This window comes from Brachyhypopomus gauderio, chromosome 7 (genome assembly GCF_052324685.1).
Source record: "Brachyhypopomus gauderio isolate BG-103 chromosome 7, BGAUD_0.2, whole genome shotgun sequence".
NCBI classification, from domain to species: Eukaryota; Metazoa; Chordata; class Actinopteri; order Gymnotiformes; family Hypopomidae; genus Brachyhypopomus; species Brachyhypopomus gauderio.
The window spans coordinates 11270712-11290283 of NC_135217.1; the positions used below are offsets into that span (position 1 = coordinate 11270712).

The window sequence follows — 19572 nt, forward strand, 5'->3', positions numbered from 1 at the left end:
GAAAAACAGTAAAAAAAAAAAAACAACATTACTATTTTCTCACTAGCATTCTTATTGGCAAAATAAAGTTTTAAGACCGTTATGAGACTATACAAACTAATACTGAAGAACTCTACATCTCAAGAACACTATTACATATCATGGTTAAGTCCAGTTGATTGATATGGGTGAAATGTTTTTTTTTCTTCAATAATTCCGTGCAAGCCTAGTATTGTGTAGGAGTTTAGGGTATTCTCATTGAAGGCTCCTCTTTAAAGTATGATTTGATGTAAACAGAAAATCAATTGGTATCCAAGCTAAGAATTACGACCTTTGACTTGGAGGCAGAGCAGCCTCGATAAGCGAACTGGCGTTGTTCAGCGTGTGAGGTGTGGTCCTCTGAAGAACTGTTGCTCCTAACGGCACTGACCTCAGTGTGAAAGACTTGGAATCCAGCAGTGCAAGGGGCAGAACTAAATAAATAAGCAATGGCAAAGATAGAAAGGATCTCTCCAAAGTTTCCTGAGGAGGCAAAGGCAGCCCAGATTGCAGACTCTGAATCTGATTCAGATCCGGACGACGGATTGACGAATACCGAGGCTTGCTCGAGTTCCGAAATTTTCCGCCGCACGCAAGTCATCCACAGTGGACATTTCATGGTCTCCTCACCTCACAGTGACACTGTACCTCGCAGGCGGAAAAGCGGAGCTACGGTGGATTATGACTTCGACACTGTCAACAAGCCGGGCTGTCAGACCTATAGTTTTGGTCCGTTTAGCTCCAGGCGACTCAACATAGACCCAACTCTCACGCGCCTGTTTGAGTGTATGACACTTGCATACAGGTAGGATGCAGTGGGCATAGAAACCACCTTGAGATAGCAGACTATAGTCTATATATAGGGTATAATGAATACTTATGACATGGCATTCCTTATTCCAGTTTATTTATTAATTTTTTTGCAATTATTTTCCAGTTTTCTATTCTCAATAACTTTATTCTAAAAGCTATTTCTAATTCCTCTTTGCTTCTTACATAAATTAAGTGTTTAAGCTCTTGAATTAGGCTGTAATAGTTGAAGCACATGTACTAAACACAATGCAAATTTCCTTGGAGCACAGTCAGAGTAAGCGCGGGGCTGCATGCAGCACCAGCTATTGCTTTCGAAACAGCTGTGGAAAAGGCAACATGGAGAGAGAAATGGACTTTGGTAGTAGTTGGCAGCCAAACAGTCGGGAGAGAGTTACAGTGTAACCGGGGTTAGGATAAGATTCTCTCTTCTTTCCCGAGGCCCCTCACCAAAGACTCTTACAACATTATTTGTTGTCTTTACCGTCTCACCCCTGCCCCGCAAACCCCAGCTGCTCTGAGAGAGACACCCATGTTTCTGATCTGACTTCTTATTTATGGAGTCCTGTGCAGGTGACATCTGTGGTGCATGTTGTTGTACTCATTTTTAAGTATGTTTCCTTAAAAATAGACAGAAACAATCAAGAATACCTGACAAGATTTATGAGACAATCAAATGTCATGTTTGTGTTTGGTTTATTACTGTTATTGTTCCTGGGAGTTGATTTGATGTTGCCACTCCCACATTTAGGGTGTGTGTTGTAGAACTGCATAGGGGAACAGTTCTGTCCTCGTCTTCCACAGAGTCCTACAGCAACCCGCAGAAACATTTGAGAATCCTCTCAGATGCCTCAGTCACATAAGTCATTTGTTGCAGTGTGATCTGAGGTAACCAGCTATAAAGTTCTGGCAGTGAGTTGGTGCGGATTAAACACAGAGCTGAATCAATTACGTAATGAAGGCATAGCCAAGAATAACAACAAACTTTATTGTTGTCACTACTGTGATTTTATACCCATTATAAAGCAATATAAGTTTTGATAGGCTGAGTGTTTTCCACTCCTGAAAGCTTAAATGTTTTCCACCACCACACACAATTACTGGCACCCTGTGTTTCATCAGTTTTATCTTTTATTTTTTCTGTCTCAGTACTCTGGGGTCAGTCTGCAGACTACCTGTTAGACCGACCTGTCCGCTAGACTTGCCCACTCACATCTTCTCAGCTGTCATTAGAGCCCTAGCAACCAGCAGGGCCCTGGCAACTGAGCAAAGCCGTGCACTGCCTCACTCCTTCACATCATCTCCACGGTGTCATTAGTCTGTTTAATGCGCTGGAACGGTGGGGAAGTGGTGCGGAGCGCTGGGCCAGATGTGGCCGGATCAGCTGCCGAGGTCGTGCTCAGTTGTGGCTGCGCGGTTAAGGGGGCGAAAGTGTGATTTTCAGCAGGGCCACACGATGTATCGTTAGTTGATCGCTATCGCGGTACAGCTAACACAAGAAAGCTACAATGCTGCAAATGAGCCTGATGGCAAATCAGAAAATGTGATCAGGCTTAGATGGTCCAGACAGGTGTTTTGTTGATCAAAAACAGTGTTTAACTGTTACTTCAACAGTGTCTGTTGTTAATATGTTGCAATGCATATCACAATGCCAATATCTATCCTGTCATTGTAAACACATTGTTTGCATTTTGTGGTTTTGTTTAGGCTTGGATATAGTTTGTTTTCTTTGTGCTTTGTGTGAAACCATTCACCACATTACATCCATGCCTTTTCTACAAACAAATCTTAGATTTTTAGGGACAAAATAGGTTAACTTGAAATGTACACTGACTAGAAACAGAACCGGTTTGAACTTGTCCGACTGAAGCGAGTCCATGAAGGCCTGAGTTGAGTGGACCCTGTGTGTCTTTCTGCAGTGGGAAGATAGTTTCTCCCAAGTGGAAGTCCTTCAAAGGCCTGAGGCTGCTATGGAGGGATAAAATCCGACTGAATAACGCCATCTGGAGAGCCTGGTTCATTCAGTGTGAGCTACCCTAGCGTAAAACAACACTACAGTACAAAGAAATACTGGTCTTATGATTTTGATAAAAAATAATGAAATGAAGTAAATAAGTAAATGAAGTAATCATTAAAAAAAGAATGATAGAGAAATAGGGAAATGAATGGCAGGCCTGGGGGTGTCTGAGGTCAAAATTAATGTAGGCCTACAGCATGCTGCTTTTCCTTTGGATCAATCTTATGTTATATACAGCAAAACAGAATCGAGCTCCTATATATGTTGCTGTTTGTCCAAGAAGGATCATCAGTATTTATTTGTGTGTATTCTGTGCATATGACAATGCTCTTCAAGTGAGCATGCCACGCTATTGCCGGAAGCTAAGCTAACCATTCCATTGCTTTAGATGTGGAGAAAAGGAAAAGTCCAGTGTGTGGGTTCATCACTCCGCTGGAGGGGTCTGAGGCAGACGCCCATCACAAGCCAGCGGTGAGTCGCTCTGAACATCAGGAAGTACACAAACAATAACCATGCCAAAAAAAACCCAAATAAACACCTGCATTGACCTGCGTTAACCAGCTTACCAGTGTCAGCTCTGGCTTCTCCCAGCTCCCTGCATTTTTGACTTTCTTGAACATTGGCCCTGGTGCCGAAAAATATTGATGGTCTACTCTAATCATCCCCGTGTGCACACCTTTCTGTTTCTTTACAGCGATAATCCCTAGTGCACATCTATTTCTGTTTCTTTACAGAGATAATCCCTGGTGCACTTCTACAAAATAAATGGTGTTTTGTATTTTGCGTTTGACTTCAAGGCAATCGTATTGGAAGGAAGTTACTGGAAGAGACAGATAGAAGTGGTGATAAAAGAATATCACAAATGGAGGATTTATTACAAGAAGAGGGTGAGTAGCCAGAAGGGTGTTTGAGAGGGGAGCAAGGGTGCAAAGGTCATATCGCTGTTGACATGATTTGAAAATGTTGCTAAGGAATCATGTTTTATGTCTGAATATATGAATGTGAGTCAAGGGATTCAATCTAAACATATTTACTCTTTTTGGTTTAGAAACACAAGGACCTTGTGTCTGTTCTTCAGAAGGTAAGCCCATACTGTGTGAAGGTTCCTCCCAGTCTGTTGACACGGTTATGGGGGGCATGTGTAGAAGGAGGACTTAGATCACTTCTTGACAAAGCAAGTCTGTCTTCTGGAATCATTTGGATGTTTCACCGTCTCTTTACTGATCTTTTGGGGAAGGTTTTGGTAGCAAGGACCTACGTCTGTCATCTTATTGCAGCTAACGTTTTTTTTTTTTGCATATTCAGCTTGTAATGTTCAAAGCAGTGACATAGAGAGTTGACAATAGTCATTTGGTGGATGAGCCAAATAGGTCTTGAATATTATCTGCAAAGCTGTGGTGAAATCATCAATAGTCTTTAAGTATTTGTCCAAAGGGAAGCATATATAAACAGAATTACATATGCTGAACTGAAGTGGCCCAAGAACAGAATCATGGAGACACCACAAATCACAGGCATCCATTCACATTTGACAATTTCACCAAAGTTGTTCCTGGCAAAGTTGTTCCTAATGTTTGTCTCAGAGTAACGACTGATGGCATCAAAGGCATCACTGAGGTAGAACAGTGGTCCTATGGTCAGAAACTGGTTATTGGTAGAAGAGCTAAAGTATAACTAAATGGCAAAGGAAAAGCCACAGATGCTGTGCATTGTAATAAAGTATAAAGTGTTTTTTTCTAAGGTTCTAATGAAGTGCTGGGGTTTACTCTAAAGGACCCTCTTATGAGCTCCCCCCCCCTCTCTCTCTCTCTCTCTATCTCTCTCTCTCTCTCTCTCTCTCTCTCTCTCTCTCTCTCTCTCTCTCTCTCCCTCACACATGTTATTAACCATACAGTATTTTATTTTTTTATTTGCTTTAGTAGGTTAGCAGTACGTATTTGCAGAGGTCCCTTGGTTAGCTATTAATAGCTCAGACTTTGCCTTGCTCAGCAGGTCAGAGAAATGCAGTGTGTGATCTTTTCTTGGTTGGGGGGGCGCTGCTAAAAGCTGAAAACGTAAACACGAACCTCCACTTGCGTCACGGCAGTTCATACCGGGCGAGAAAATGAGTCGCTTGATTGCCTTCGACGACAAAAGGGCCCAATCTCGCCCTCTGCTCCGCCGGTGTCCTGGAGAGACGTGTATTCAGTTTTAATGCCGTCTGATCAGGGATGACCCACTTGCCCATGATGAGAACCTCTGGCCCTTTTGACAGTTTTTCTTGTCCATCTGTGTGGATATCAACTTGATAGTCTGACAGCTAACAAGCTACAAGCTCCTGAGTGTGTGTGTGTGTGTGTGTGTGTGTGTGTGTGTGTGTGTGTGTGTGTGTGTGTGTGAGTGTGAAATTACAGGGGAAGCTGCTCTTGTCTGGTCGTGCACATAGAGGTGCTAATGATGTTTCACCTCACGTGCTCTCAGAGTTCGTTCAGTCGTGTGTTTTGTTTAGCGTTCTCTGTCCTTTTTTGTTATTTTCTGATTTTTATTTTCTGTGATGAGATGTTTGCTTTCAGGCTCAGATCCGGGATACCAGATGTTGCTTATTTAAATTTGTTCAGTCGTATTAAAAATTTGTAGATTTTTTTTTGAGTGGTATTTTTTGCAAAGATAATCATGCTTGTATCAGAAGTTTTAATTAAAAAGGCTTGTAAAAGGTTCTAAAATGTATTAAAGCAGTGTCTCATCAGCAGGTCAGTTCTCATTCTGTCTGTTATGTTGTCTCTTGCATCGAGCTGTTCAGTCCGTTTGCCAGTAGGGGGAGTCAAGGCTCTCTGTCCGCACGTGAGTGTGGTGGTCAGAACTGGGTCACAAACAAAAGGGCCCCGACTACCTCCGTCGCCGCGGCGACTCGGCAGTGCCCATGGAGGCCAATCAGAAATGTAATGGCCTCAGCCAGGGGGGTTTCTGTCTCTCGCACGACCCCGTTAACGCTTTGCGAGTGCGTACACGCATACGCACGCACACACACACACACACACTCTACACACACACACACACCCCAACCTAATTTCAAATGCGCGTACTAAGGTCCATGCTATAATTCGCCTTCTTTTGTGTTTGTCGGAGAAAGCGGCAGAGAGGGTGTTGTCAGGAGCGACGTAATCGCCAAGGGGACTTCCGGCTGACTTCAGGTGCCCCTATAAATATGGGTGGTGTGACAGGCAGGGGTCTGCGTGGGTAACAGATGCAGACAGAGGAAGATGCAGCACTTGACTTTCTCTTATGAACAGAGATGAGATGCAGTAGGTTGTTACTCGGACAGGAACTAGTCGAAAGAGTCTGTGTTGCGCTGTAAGTAACGGGTCATACTTCCTTGTGTGTGTGTGTGTGTGTGTGTATGTGTTTGGAGGGCAGTCTGTTAATGCATGTATTATCTAGTCTATGTAGTGTCTAAGTTTTGTTTGGAAGTCAGGGGACCTGCAGAGAGAATACATTTATATCATAAGAGGGCGTTGTTTTGCATCGTCTTGCATTGAACTACAGTTTATTGTTTTTGATTTCATGCTGTGTTCCAGTCTTCAAATTCACATCATTCCTCTCTTTGCATTTAGTGCTTTGCATTGTGGGCAAGACCCTAAATCATACCTAGTATGTCCAGTGTTGCGTCTTAGCGCTGCCAGCACTAACAGTGAGGGTGTGGTGTCCCCCTCTGGTGTTCATGCTGCACACATCCTGATTATTAGCAGAGTCTGGACATCAGCAACTGTAACACAGGCAGAAAAGAAAGAGTGGACCAAAGATATTCCAGCCATTTAAAGTGGCCGATATGTGTGTGGAGGAGGTCGTTCATCCCTTAGGTCTCATAGTGAATATTTAATTGATTTTTGTGGTGCTCACTGATCAGTTCCTCCCATCTTAATGAGAACAGTGCTAACTGGATCCTGATTTGCATGAAGTGTTTTTTTTTCTGCACTGTTAAATATAGCTTTAACTTGCTTTAAAGACCAGTTTAACTCCTCTGCCCATATAACCATTGCTGTCAGCACATGTGTGTTCCTCATCTAAGCTGCAAGATGATTGGTTGATTGCCATCCTTAGACTCCTATCTGCAGGACGGGTCTGGAGAAATGGTCCAATCAGATGTACCCAGAGGGCAACACAACTCCAGATGAGGTGCATATGTTTGACTTAGACTGCTTCCTATCGGATATCTCGGACACACTTTTCACCATGACTCAGAAGCCCTGCCCCTGGACTGATGAGCGCCAAAGTAAGTACCGCACAAGCTGCTCTCCAATCAGTATAGTAGAAGGTGCAGTTTTATTGTTGATATATGGTGATTATGAAGTGGCTGATCTGAAATCAGTGCTTTTGAATAATGTCTCACATTCTTGCTATATGATTGGGTTCTTTTCCAGTGGTGCCACATGTAGTCTAACACACGACCACATGTTTCACACTGAATCAGACATAAATGTCATTTTTCTACAGTAGTGTTGAAAGGAGAGTGTTGTGTGTAATATGCTGACACAGCAAACCATGCAGTCTTGTGCAAAGAAATTGGGACATCAAAGAAAAGACTGTAAGGGCTGATTTTCATGTATTACACTATATAGCACATAAAACAAATACAATAAACCAATGCACATAAGCATTACTTTGATTAAAAAACTAAAATGTATGAATATCTCACGAGATAGGTAGAAGGGCACAGGTTTGGTTTCCAAAGCTCCTCTTCAGCTACAGTTTGACAGGCAAAAAGGTCAAAAATTCAGAGTGCTAACTTCATTTTCTTTGGTGGTCTGCCATTTTTGCAGAGCACTGTAAATAAATGACATTTCCATGACATGATCATGTGAGTTTGTAAAATTAATTCAGGAAGACACCGCCTACCCAAAACAGGGAACTCTCAATGAATTAATGAGCACACACACACACACACACACACACACACACACACACACACACACACACACACACACACACACACACACACACACAGCTATATCCCTGCCATGATAAGTGTTTCTTGCTCCATCAGCCTACACCAGTAATGCTGATATGATCCAGCCAGGTCTGACTCCTCTTCAGCCCAACCTGGACGACCTCATGGACATCCCCGGTGAGTCTCCTCCGCCGTGTGTTCTGCTTGCCATGACTCTGCAGCGTGTTCACTGACCAGCTAACCTGCCAGACTTCCCATGCACTCTGCAAAACAAAGCATGTGGGCTCACGTACACGTCCGTGTATTTAACGCTCGAGTCTGCTACAGCCGTTGGCTGTACCGAACCACCGCGCCTGACCTTCACATTCTTCAACCAGTATGTGGAGGCACGTGGCCTCCAGCAATAGCGTCCAAACTGCGTAAGATACAGGCGCGTAGCTGCTTTCTCATTTCAGTGTCGGCTTTGGAAACTGTGGGTCTGTTCAGCTTGACCACAGTCCAGACGCTACAGGAGCCGGAACCAACCAAGCACGCATTTCCAAATTCACACTTGCTGCCTCCAGTTATCTTTTGATCTTCCACTGCATTTGACCAGATTGGCAGCCACTGTATTTGAACCAGTGGGTTAGGCAAAGTGCTTTCAACCAATGGTAAGAGGAACCACGGAAGAGCATTGAAGACTGCTGAAAGGTACAACAGATATATTAATAACTTTGGTGCTGACTTACCTGCTGTGCAGTGTCTGGGTACATGAAAAGTGGAGTAATAAACTTTACTTGAAAACAGACACTTGTAAAAACATGAGGTTTGTCTCCCTGCAGTTTTCTTAAATCTTCAGTAATTGTTTAAGATGATTAAATATTGATTCTTAAAGACTTTAGTATTGCTCTAATCTGTTTTGTAACAGTATGGGCGTGTTTGAAGAATGGTTTCAATAGTTGCAAGTTTGTGGTGTCGACTGAATTTAAGGAAGTGCACAAGTTCACTTTCTATTGTAGGTACGCTTGCTCATCAGAAAATCTATTGGGTGATTGGGCTTCCATTGACGACGTAGGCATCTTGGAAGCAACAAGGTTTGGGTGTTGGATGGTGGATTACATGGCCATTGTTGATGTTGGTTTTCTCCTTTTGTATTTTTTGCGGCCACTGTTTGTGCTCCACAGCCTACACTACCTGTACAAGCTCCAGGGAGGGTTAGGTCAAAGGTCAGCTGGAATTTAAAATGTGGAAGTTGTGAAGGGGATGTGGTAAACCACAAATGGCCATTTTAAAGGTGACACCACAGAGAGGGGTGGGTGGAGGGAGAGTGTTCAGCTTCAGTTCTCTCTCTGCTCTTCTCATCTATCCATAATTATGCAGAAACCATAACTGGCTTAAATCCGGCTGCATGCCTAGAAAACCAGAAGTGGATTGGAAAGACATTTTGAATGTTACTAAATCTAACTTTAAAGAACCATATTGTCCTCTTTGTGGAATAGTTTGGCTTTGCACTTCAAACTGAGTCACATACGTCACAGAATAAAAACTCGTAGTATTTGTCTGCTATTTCGTATGAGCACCTGAACACTCTCTTCTCTCTCTCTGACTCATTCCCTCTGGCACCACCCTCCCTCCCAATCCCTCTCTCTCTCTCTCCCTCCCTCCCTCCCTCTCTCTCTCTCTCTCTCTCTCTCCATTGTGGCATCAGCGTTTTTATAGATAGCAGCACTTCATTTACTGTCCTCGTTTCACAGAGTGAATTGAGGGAGAGATTTAAAATCAGGCCGTATGGTGGACAGGCCGGTAGCTCTTTGAACTGAACTTGAAAAGCACTGAAAGAGTTTCTCATTGGCTCATTCTCTCCCAAGTCTGTATTCCCCATTAGAGTCAGTGGTAAGTGTGGCTGCAGTCATATGTGAATGGGCCTTGTCTTTCAAATCGTCATATAATCTCAATTTGGGATGTCTTCTGTACTGAACCACTGCTGCTTCCGTTGAGCAGCTAACCATGATTTTTATGTTTACTGGCAATGGAATTATTTTACACTTAATAAGCAAATGTGTTCTCAGTAATGTTATAGTGCTAGAAAAGGTTCTATTTAATCTATTTATTATTGATATTATTAAACTAGCTGCCTTTGTTGTGTACTCTCTGTGGCTGAATAGCTCTCTGTCTCAATAACACAGTTCACGGTTTAACAAGTAGAACTTTTGAACACCTTTGTCTGGAAACAGATGAATTTGGAAAGTACTAAGCTAATCATTAAGCTTAGGATTAGCCAAGCTGACTAGCCAGATCAGGCTTGGTCCTCTTTAATCGACTCCGCAACCCTACATCAGAAAAAACAATGAAACAGTAAGTTTCATAGGCGATGTTAAAGCACAAGCTTGAAAGCTTCATTATTTCAACATATGAGAAACAAAACATGGCGCATGGCTCATAGCAGGTGTGCTTTATTGCTCTTTGAGTGTGATGTAAGTATGACGTGTGTGTGACGTTACGTGATGTTACGTGAGTGTCACATGAACGATCTGCATGTACAGCATGGGAACAAGTGAGCTGTAGGCTGGTGATCAGGTCCAGAGGGGCAGGGCAAGACTGACTCCAGGCCTGTGCTGTTGCAGATATCTTTACCAGCTACCGGGGTCAAGCCTTGGAGTCGAGTGCCTATGCTGACTACGGGTTCTTTGAGGCCCCGCCCAACGTGCTGTTCGCCCCTGCACTGTCTGCTGCGGCCACGCCCCCTGTGCGCACAGAGCCCCAGCTCACACAGGTCAGACACGCCTACCGCTGCAAAACCAGGCCTGGGTCTGAAAATACACACCCTAAAATATGCACTGCTGAGCCCTGTACTGAGAATAGACACCTCTCTAAAATATAGTACTGCAAAGTTTGCTCACTGACTCTAAAATACAGCAATGTATCAAAAATATAACAGGATAGAAATAGGATAAATGGTTAGGTGCAGTGTTCCTTGAGTAATTTAATTATGACATAACACTTCTACCTAAATATAATGGAGTTAAGTTATGTGCATGACATGATATTTTATTGGCGTTTATGCTTGTATTTATATTTATGCATGTTAATACAGTAATAAAAGTATCTGTAATTTGTAACATTTTCCCCTCAGTCCAGTCTAGCAGCAGAGAGCGTGTCACAGTCCTCAGCAGTCAGCTTACCAAGTCCTGGCTATCTACGCCCACCCTTGACCTCTGACATGAGCTTTGATACCAGCAGCATGACCTCTGAGCCCAAGTTCAAGGGTCACTCCGAGTACATCCCGCACGGCAACTTCTCTCGCTCTCTCACCGTTCCTCCTGGCATGGACTCATATGGGCCACAGCAGTCTTATGGTGGCCCTGCTGTTGCCATGGCGACTTCGCCCATGGCCTCCACCTCCATAGCGCCGGAAAACCCTTACCTGTACCCGACAACCTGTCTCAAGTATAGACATCCACCAGCCAGCCAATCAGGGAACAGCATTGCTGCCTCATCTACAGTCATCACCCACACGGGATCTGGCACAAACATCCTACCAGAAGACCCTCAGCTGGGGCACAACTACCCCAGCCTGCCCGAAATGTTGCCCGTGTCTTTGGGATACCAGCCGGTGACCATGGCTACGCCCCCTGCAGCCCTGCCTTTGCCTGGCCACACCCACTGTTTCACTGTGCCACAGCAGGTGGGCGTGGCATCCAGTAGAGGGAAGCACAAACAGAAAAGTGGAGGGACTCGGGTGTTTGCCATGCCAACAGCTGTATCCTCAGCTCCGCCCACACAGACCAGCTGCCTGGCCAAGCTCCTGTCATCCAGCACCAAAGAACGTATGTCCTGAAGATCAGATTGTTTACTTTTTTATTGTCTTTATTCCAATTATTACAATTGCATTGTCTGTTTATTCCTAATGCCATATCAATTTTGTTTAGGAAAACCTACTTTGGCTTATGACACTCCCTTCGTTGGGCGGAAGGGGCACAGGCCAGTTTCTCCTGCTGTGGCAGTATGTATTTCACTCCACCGAACCATCTATTTAATTTTAATAAAACTAAAATAAGTGATTGTTTTGCACAGCACAGTGGTGGACATAGCCTAGAACAACAACGTAAGAGCAACCAGGTGCTCCTTCTTCTGATCAGCAGTCCACCAGCAGCATGTCGGCAGGCCGGGATGTGTCTCAGGCATCCCAGCATGCCCCGTGGGCCCCTGCGGAGATGCCTCCGTTGACCCCGTTGCAGAGCCCCACGCAGGCGGCCGGTGCCCCACACGGCTCTGTCGTCTCCTCCCTGCTTACCCAGGGGCCTCCTCTCCTCATCCCCAAAACGGAGAAGCTCTCACCTGTCCAAATCCAAGCCCCAGAGAGGACAAGCCTAACAGGTATGGGCCGCTGACGTGGTCTCCTTATTCTGTCATGGGCTCCATGCTCCTGTGTTCGTGTAAGATGATACAAGTCTGCACACATCTGCACCCTGTGGAGATCAAAAAGGTTTTGTCCTATGTATATTTTTCTCTCCCCAGCTACCACTATCGTCGATCGAATAATTAGGTTGTTAAGTAGTGTGACTCACAAATTCTCTGCTGACCATAGTGTTTTCATTTGTAGGTTTTCATTATTGCTTTCAAACTCTGGCTTTGTCCAGACAGCTTCTCTTTAGTGTGCTGTTATCAATTAGCTGCTGTGTTATCTAAAGCTATTTAGTAGGTAATACAGGCTATGATGCAGTCGGCTACGGAGTTTTTTTCATCTGTTTCTCACTGACCTGGGACGGACGTATCTCTTCTATCGTTAGTTATGAGAAGCCCTACAAGTGGACATCCAACCAAACTCCACTGCTAAATGTTATCAGACTGATGGTGGTTTCCACCCGTTAATGGGCTACTCATCTAGAGATCCTCATCAGATGCTGACAAACCACAGAGCGAAATGACCACTGCAGCCCGTCTCAAATATCTTGTCATATTAATGCATAGCAGCTTTAGTTTATATGTAGCAATATTATTTTTATACTACTTATCAATTTCACAATTTGGAGGATGCAGTGACATTTGGAAGGTCCCTTTAGACATGAGGTCCATATATGGGCATGACGCTTACTGAACAATGAACTTCAGTGGTCTCTGTCTTATATATATACTGTGTTCATTTGTTGAATGTCCGGTACCAAACTAATGCTATGCACCATTTTCAGTCTTGGAATGGGGCAGATTCTTTGCTATGTGGAATACTGGTTTTGTCCTGTTGAATCGGTCCTCTGAGTAGTTATTCTTTTGATTGTGCTTTCAGTGAATTTTTCAGGAAACTTCGGCCCAACATCCCCAACTATTACCCCAGAGACCGCCGAGTCATCACACTCCTTAACCGTAGTAGCCAAGACAGAGCCCAACAGGGTAACCCCCCCACACACACACACACACACACACACACGAACGTGCTCTCACACACATGGACACAATATCTGTGCCATGGACATATCTCATGCTGCTTTCTTCTACAGACAGACACGCGGCGGATCACGCACATATCAGCTGAGCAGAAGAGGAGGTTTAACATCAAACTGGGGTTCGACACATTACACAGCCTGGTGACCACATTAAGCTCTCAGCCCAGTGTAAAGGTACTGTGACTACACATTCCAACATCTAAATCTAGAATTCTGCATTGCTGTAATAACAAAACAGCCAACAGACAATAAAACCTCCCTTCCTGAAAAGCTGAATTCTAAAGTCTGCTGGCAGAAACTGTTGAAGGACGAAGTGGAGCCCTAACTTGATTCCCATGAATAAAGTAGATTTTTGTGACAGCTCTCTCCTCTCCCTCTCGTTCTCTCTCTCCTCTCGCTCTCACTCGCTCTCACTCGCTCTCTCCCTCCCCCCCCCCCCCCTCTCTCTCTGTCTCTCCCAATCAGATCAGCAAGGCCACCACTCTGCAGAAGACAGCGGAGTACATCAGTAAGATGCAGCAGGAGAGGACGCAGCTCCATGAAGAGGCACAGAGGCTGCGTGACGAGATCCTGGTGCTCAACTCCGCCATCAAGTACGAAAGCCCCACCCCCTTCCTGCTTCTCACCTAAAAGCCCCACCCCCTTCCTGCTTCTCACCTAAAAGCCCCACCCCCTTCCTGCTTCTCACCTGAACATTGTAACAGTATTAGACTTTCCTGAAAGCCAGCAGGTGATGGTTACTGGCACAATACCACTTGTACCACTTTAAAATCACGTGAGAACAATGCTGATCCTTTTTTTGGTAAAATTTTCTTGTTTAGTGAGAAAATGGCAATTTCCACATGCTCTTTAAGATAACTGCAATTAGGAATTTGGGACTTACTGGTTGTAGTCACAACCTTTACAAACCTTTTTCCTCCGAAGATTTTTTGCTGTATGATGGCTTGAGAGAGATTTCTAAAAAAGCTAGAAAAAAAGACAAGATAACAAACAGGAGGAATACCAGCTAAACTCATTAAAACTATTTACAGTTTACAATCAGCTTTAGCTGACATATCAATCACATATAGGAAACATAAAAGAAAACAAGAGAGCCACACATATCTGGTAATAAACAGGGTTGCCAACTCTCACGCATTGAGCGTGAGACACACGCATTTGACCGTTTTCACACGCTCTCATGCCACACTTCCGATATCTCACGCCGAAAAAAAACATCCACATGATTCAATACGTTACTAGTTCGCTAGCTCTGGCGCCATCCACCGGCGATATAACACTGAATCTGTGTCCATTTTACGTTCGCCACCCCCCCCCCCCGCTCAACAAAATACACTCGCCACCGGCTCCAGGTTAATATCTCACTCCAAGCGAACGTCAAAAGTTGGCAACACTGAATAAATATGATACATATGCTATAAATGTTATAATAAATATGGCATATTTAGCATGAGAGAGCATTGCAGTGATTAAGCAATCAGTTATGAAGTAATAATTAAGGGTTCTCAAATGTTATTAGTCACCGGGGGAGACCGCAGTGTTAGGAGGGGTTTGGTGGCATAGTGGGTAAAGTCCTTATGGAACTGGCAGCACTTGGTGTGCATTCATAATGCTTGTGGGGCTATGACATCAGTCACTGTGGAGGCCATTATGGGCTTCATGGTTTATGAGTGGTTCACCGTGCAGGGAAAACATATAGGACAGAGATGGTTGGGTATGGACTTAGACATCAGAGAGACCAGTGGGGTTACCTTTAAGAGGTTCAGGGAGTGATGGATCTGAGGTTTAAAAGGAGCTTGGAGGGGGCGGGGCTGACTGGACGTGTCATGAGCTTAACTCGCACAGACACAGAAGAAGGTGGGTGTCTAGATGATGACCCCTGTGAAGAACAAGGCAGTGAGTTCTTAGAGATTTATTAGGGTGAGAAGATTGGCCAGGGCCTTATGAAACCCTCATGGTTTGGTGCAGGATATTTATATCCTCAAATATCTGTGCATGTGAACAAAACCCCAAAACAGTAATGTGATTAGCTGTGTGTGTGTGTGTGTGTGTGTGTGTGTGTGTATCCTGTGTGCAGTGTGTGTCAGCAGCAGCTCCCTGCCACGGGCGTGCCCATCACCCGCCAGCGTTTCGACCACATGAGGGAGAAGTTCCGGGAGTACGTCAGGGCGCAGACGCTACAGAACTGGAAGTTCTGGATTGTATCCTGCACAAGCCCCCCGTGCTGCGCGTGTGTCCGTGTGTGCGTGCGCACGAGAGTGGCTCTGGCCGCCCTGATGCGCTCAGACACTCTTCGCTGATGTAAGAGGCTTGTGAGGTACATTGCATGTTTGGGATTTCCTGAACCGTGGACTCCAGTTCAGTGTGATTATGGAGCCTCTGTTTGAGTCCTACAACGGCATGGTGTCCACAGCCAGTATGGAGGACATGTGTCGCACCACCCTCAGCTGGCTGGACCAGCACTGCTCCCTGCCCGCCCTCCGACCCAGTAAGCCCCGCCCCCAAACATATTCATAAAAATATTCATCACAATGAAACTGCTGAAGAAAAGTGGAAGAAGAAAATTCAACTAATCAAGCTACATATATATATATGTATGTGTGTGTGTGTGTGTGTGTGTGTGTGTATATATATATATATATATATATATATATATATATATATATATGTATGTGTGTGTGTGTGTGTGTGTATATATATATATATATATATGTATGTGTGTGTGTGTGTGTGTATATATATATATATATTAGGGGTGGGACGCGATTAAAAAAATTAATCAAATTAATTATACGCTTTGTAATTAATTAATCGAAATTAATCGCATTTTAATCGCATTTCAATATTTTACATGAGAAATATTAATTTAGGTTTGAATGATGAATGAATCAATGAACATCAATTCATTGAATCAACAAACCTCAACATCTTGTTTATTTTTCCACCAGTCTACTAACAGACCAATAGATGAGTGCAGAAAACAGAGCAAACAGTTTTCAGAACACTGGAAATTCTGACCAAAAATTTGTTTTGCTCAGGATATTGGAAGAATAAGAAGAACTGAAGTAAATCAGATGTTTTTAAATATCATTTTAGATGGTAGACTTTCTTTAATTTCCCAGGCCTCTGCCACAGCGATAAAGTCCTCTACACAGGCATCTCCATAGTGCCTAGAAGTGTCTTCTGCATGCTCAAAGCAAATGACTGGATCTTCATCATCTATAGATTCATCATCTATAATATGAGCTGTCACACCAAGATAATTCTTGTTGCTAACAGAGGTCCAGTGATCCCCAGTCAGAGCCACATTTGTGGCGCTCTTCACAATAACCTGTTTTACTTCCCTTTCCTCGTCATACAGCTGCTGGATTTTCTTCGACATTGTCTTTCTGGACGGCAGTTCGTAACTTGCATCAACTGACGCAATTTGCAGCACTTCTTGTAAAGCCTGGATTATACTTTCACTAGTGACCGTAGCGCGCGACTCCGCACACCTCGCGCGAACCTCCGCAAACGGCGGAGGCGTTTAAACCTGGCGCGTCTTACTTAAGCCTTCGACCACAGTCCACAGCAATCCATCTCGCCTGTGAATTGGTCAATTTGTCTGACGTGGACTTTGACATTTTGTTTCTTAATTTGAACCCCGACATGTGGTCGAGTGTTGACTGGCCCACTTTCATGGCCCACTGTTTGCTCGTACTAGGAATACATTTATCAGCTAAGTTATCATTACTGACCTGCGCGTTAGCCCCGACATGTTTTGCGTTGAGGTTGTAACGAAGGGTGGATGTGCTCCTGTGATAAGCGAACTCCTTTCTACATAAAGTGCAAATAACACTATTTGTGTTCATACTTCCATCTGGAAGTTTATTTTTAAATTTCCCATCCACCAGCGTAGCCTCTTCAGTCATCTCCATCATGTTCATCTTATTGTGTGTCCATATAATCTGTATGTGTGGAACTTGTGCACTGAGAAACATAACATTCCACAGTGCAAAAGTGTCTCGTGCGTTAAATGCGTTAAAATGCGTTAATTTTTTAGTTCGTTAATTTTCCTGTAATTAATTAATCGAAATTAACGCGTTAAAGTCCCACCACTAAAATATATATATATATATACATACATATATACACACACACGCACACACATACACTCTCCATTCAAGTTACATTAACTACATTACGCTACAGTGCTGCAGCGGCATACTCAGTCCACTTGATTCATCATTAAATTAATAACCCATACTCATGTAAACACTTTATACTGTGCCCCCTGCCCCAGCACCATGACATCCTCACACACACGTGCGCATTATACTACACTACTAATGTCACTTTCTATCATCTACATTTCAGTGACCTCAGATGCAGGGGCATCACCTCCTTTGAATTTAATAATACGTTTGTCTTAGAGACACTTGTATCCTTAGCAAAGGCCAGAGAGCATTTGATCTGTTTTCATGGGGTCAAGTTGTTCTCTGTGTCTGTAGCTAGCAGTCACTTAGTCTGGAACTGGTTACGATTTGCCTCTGTTGAATATCTCTGATGGCAATGGGAGGCAAAGATTAATTTTGGTAGCAAATCTTCCTGGTTGGTCATACATTTACAACATATTCAAATGTTTCAGACTATAACTTGCTCTATAACATGGAGAACTGGAGCTTGTCTTGCAGATATGGTTGTGGTTTAAAGGGTGTTAAAAGACTCCCCCTGAGTGAGATGTAAGACCATAGGCATTAAGGTGCCCTCTTTCCACATTTATGTGCCACCACAGTCTCCAATCTCACCATGTCTCCCTCTTTCTCTCCTTTTCTCCCTCTCACTCATTTCAGCTGTTCTAAGCTCACTCCGCTGTCTCAGTACCTCCACGTCCATCCTGACCGACCCCAGTCTGGTTCCTGAGCAGGCAACTCAGGCTGTGACTCTGGGCCTTCCCTCCTGCGGCTACAACCAATGATGGCGCTCACAAAGCTACAGCCAATAACAACATCCACTCCCATGACAGGAACCAAAAACAGTATTCTCTGACCACAACCAAAAACTCATTACTTCACCAAAATCTAATACTCTCCCTCACAACATCATCATCATTTATCATAAATGCACAAAACAAGTACACGCTAATGTTAACGTATAACACCTCAAGAGTATTGGTGCTTACAACCACCACCTAATGTACTGATGTGAACTACCCTTGCTGCCTTTCTGTCAGTGGTTCATGCAACCTTTTGTGAGACTCTGATATTACGTGGCAGGGTCGGTGCTAGGGGGGTTCCCCAGATTTCCTCTCTGCACCTCGCTAGCACAAAGCCCCCTCCCCACACTTTTTTCTAAGTTTGTCTAAATGTGCCCCCCCCAAATTGTTTTACTGTACACCTGCCAGCGCAGTCTAGAACCGGGCCTGCCACGTGGGGAAAAAAACAACAATAAAAACAACAACAAAACTGCAGTTCTACTGGCTAGCTGCAGTGTGCCTCACTGACAGTTCAACCACATAAATAGCAAAGGTCTTTTGTCACCTTATTCTGATCTTTGTTATAACACTTTTCTGAAGCTCGTGGCGCTTAGATTGAAGGAATTCAAGATGCTTTATATTTTGGTCCACCTAGCTGCATCCTGCTGGTCGCGCGGCCTCACGCGCCTCACGTGCCTCACCCTAAACTGCTCGCGACTGTTGTCTTATTTTCGTCTTGCTGTTGAAGAAACGCTCGAAGTCAATGTCATTTAGGAGAGACTGAAGTTCTGTGCCTTGTTCTGTTTGTTACACGAGTTATGGAAATGCACTCTTGCAGGTTTATTTAACCAAGTGTTTAAATTCTCAGGTTAATACTGTTATACTGTTGTGCCAAATTGCAATTGTATAAGCAGTCATGGCGATTTCTCTCAAAAATAAAGCGCAACCTGCCCTCGTTGGATTTTATGGTACTTCATGGATTTCACGGCGTTCTTCCTTCCTCTTACTGATGCATATAAACAATTTTGCATTATTAATGTTTTTGCTACTGTTTGCTTACTTGATGTGGCATTTATTTTCTTTCGTCGGCGACTGAGCAGAGAGTGCGTTTCTTATTCGGCCGTTCACCTCGTCAGATAGTGAGTGGGACACAAATATCTGACATATCCAAACGGGGGCGGCACGATGGTGTGCGCCCTACTGTTTATCGTTAATGGTGCCAGTTGAAATATGAAAGCACAAAAGACTCCCAGCAAACATTATTTGGGGGGAGGGACCTTATGAGTAAACGAATATGCTAAAAACAGCGAAGCATCGATTTGTCACATTCCAACGTGCCTATTCGAGATGAGGCGTTTGTCCATAGTCTATTATGTAAAGTTGCGCTATCGTTTTGTAATGCATATCGATGATAAGCAGCGAAACAACA

At 43.9% G+C, this 19572-nt stretch overlaps 1 protein-coding gene across 2 annotated transcripts; it reads left to right on the forward strand.

Annotated features, from left to right (window-relative positions):
- Positions 1 to 47: 47 nt before the first annotated feature.
- On the forward strand, positions 48 to 19090 carry mlxipl (MLX interacting protein like). 2 transcript variants are annotated; one of them, XM_077011679.1, is made up of 17 exons: positions 48 to 823; positions 2748 to 2854; positions 3234 to 3316; positions 3643 to 3732; positions 3894 to 3926; positions 6923 to 7094; positions 7866 to 7946; positions 10373 to 10521; positions 10882 to 11575; positions 11678 to 11751; positions 11888 to 12125; positions 13033 to 13136; positions 13244 to 13363; positions 13655 to 13782; positions 15267 to 15390; positions 15548 to 15677; positions 18022 to 19090. In XM_077011679.1, the coding sequence occupies exons 1-17, from the start codon at positions 468 to 470 to the stop codon at positions 18144 to 18146; spliced, it is 2808 nt and encodes a 935-aa protein (XP_076867794.1). In that variant the 5' UTR covers positions 48 to 467; the 3' UTR covers positions 18147 to 19090. The 2 variants fall into 2 exon arrangements, with proteins under 2 accessions (XP_076867794.1, XP_076867795.1); XM_077011680.1 differs by having other exon boundaries at positions 11891 to 12125.
- The last annotated feature ends 482 nt before the right edge of the window (positions 19091 to 19572 follow it).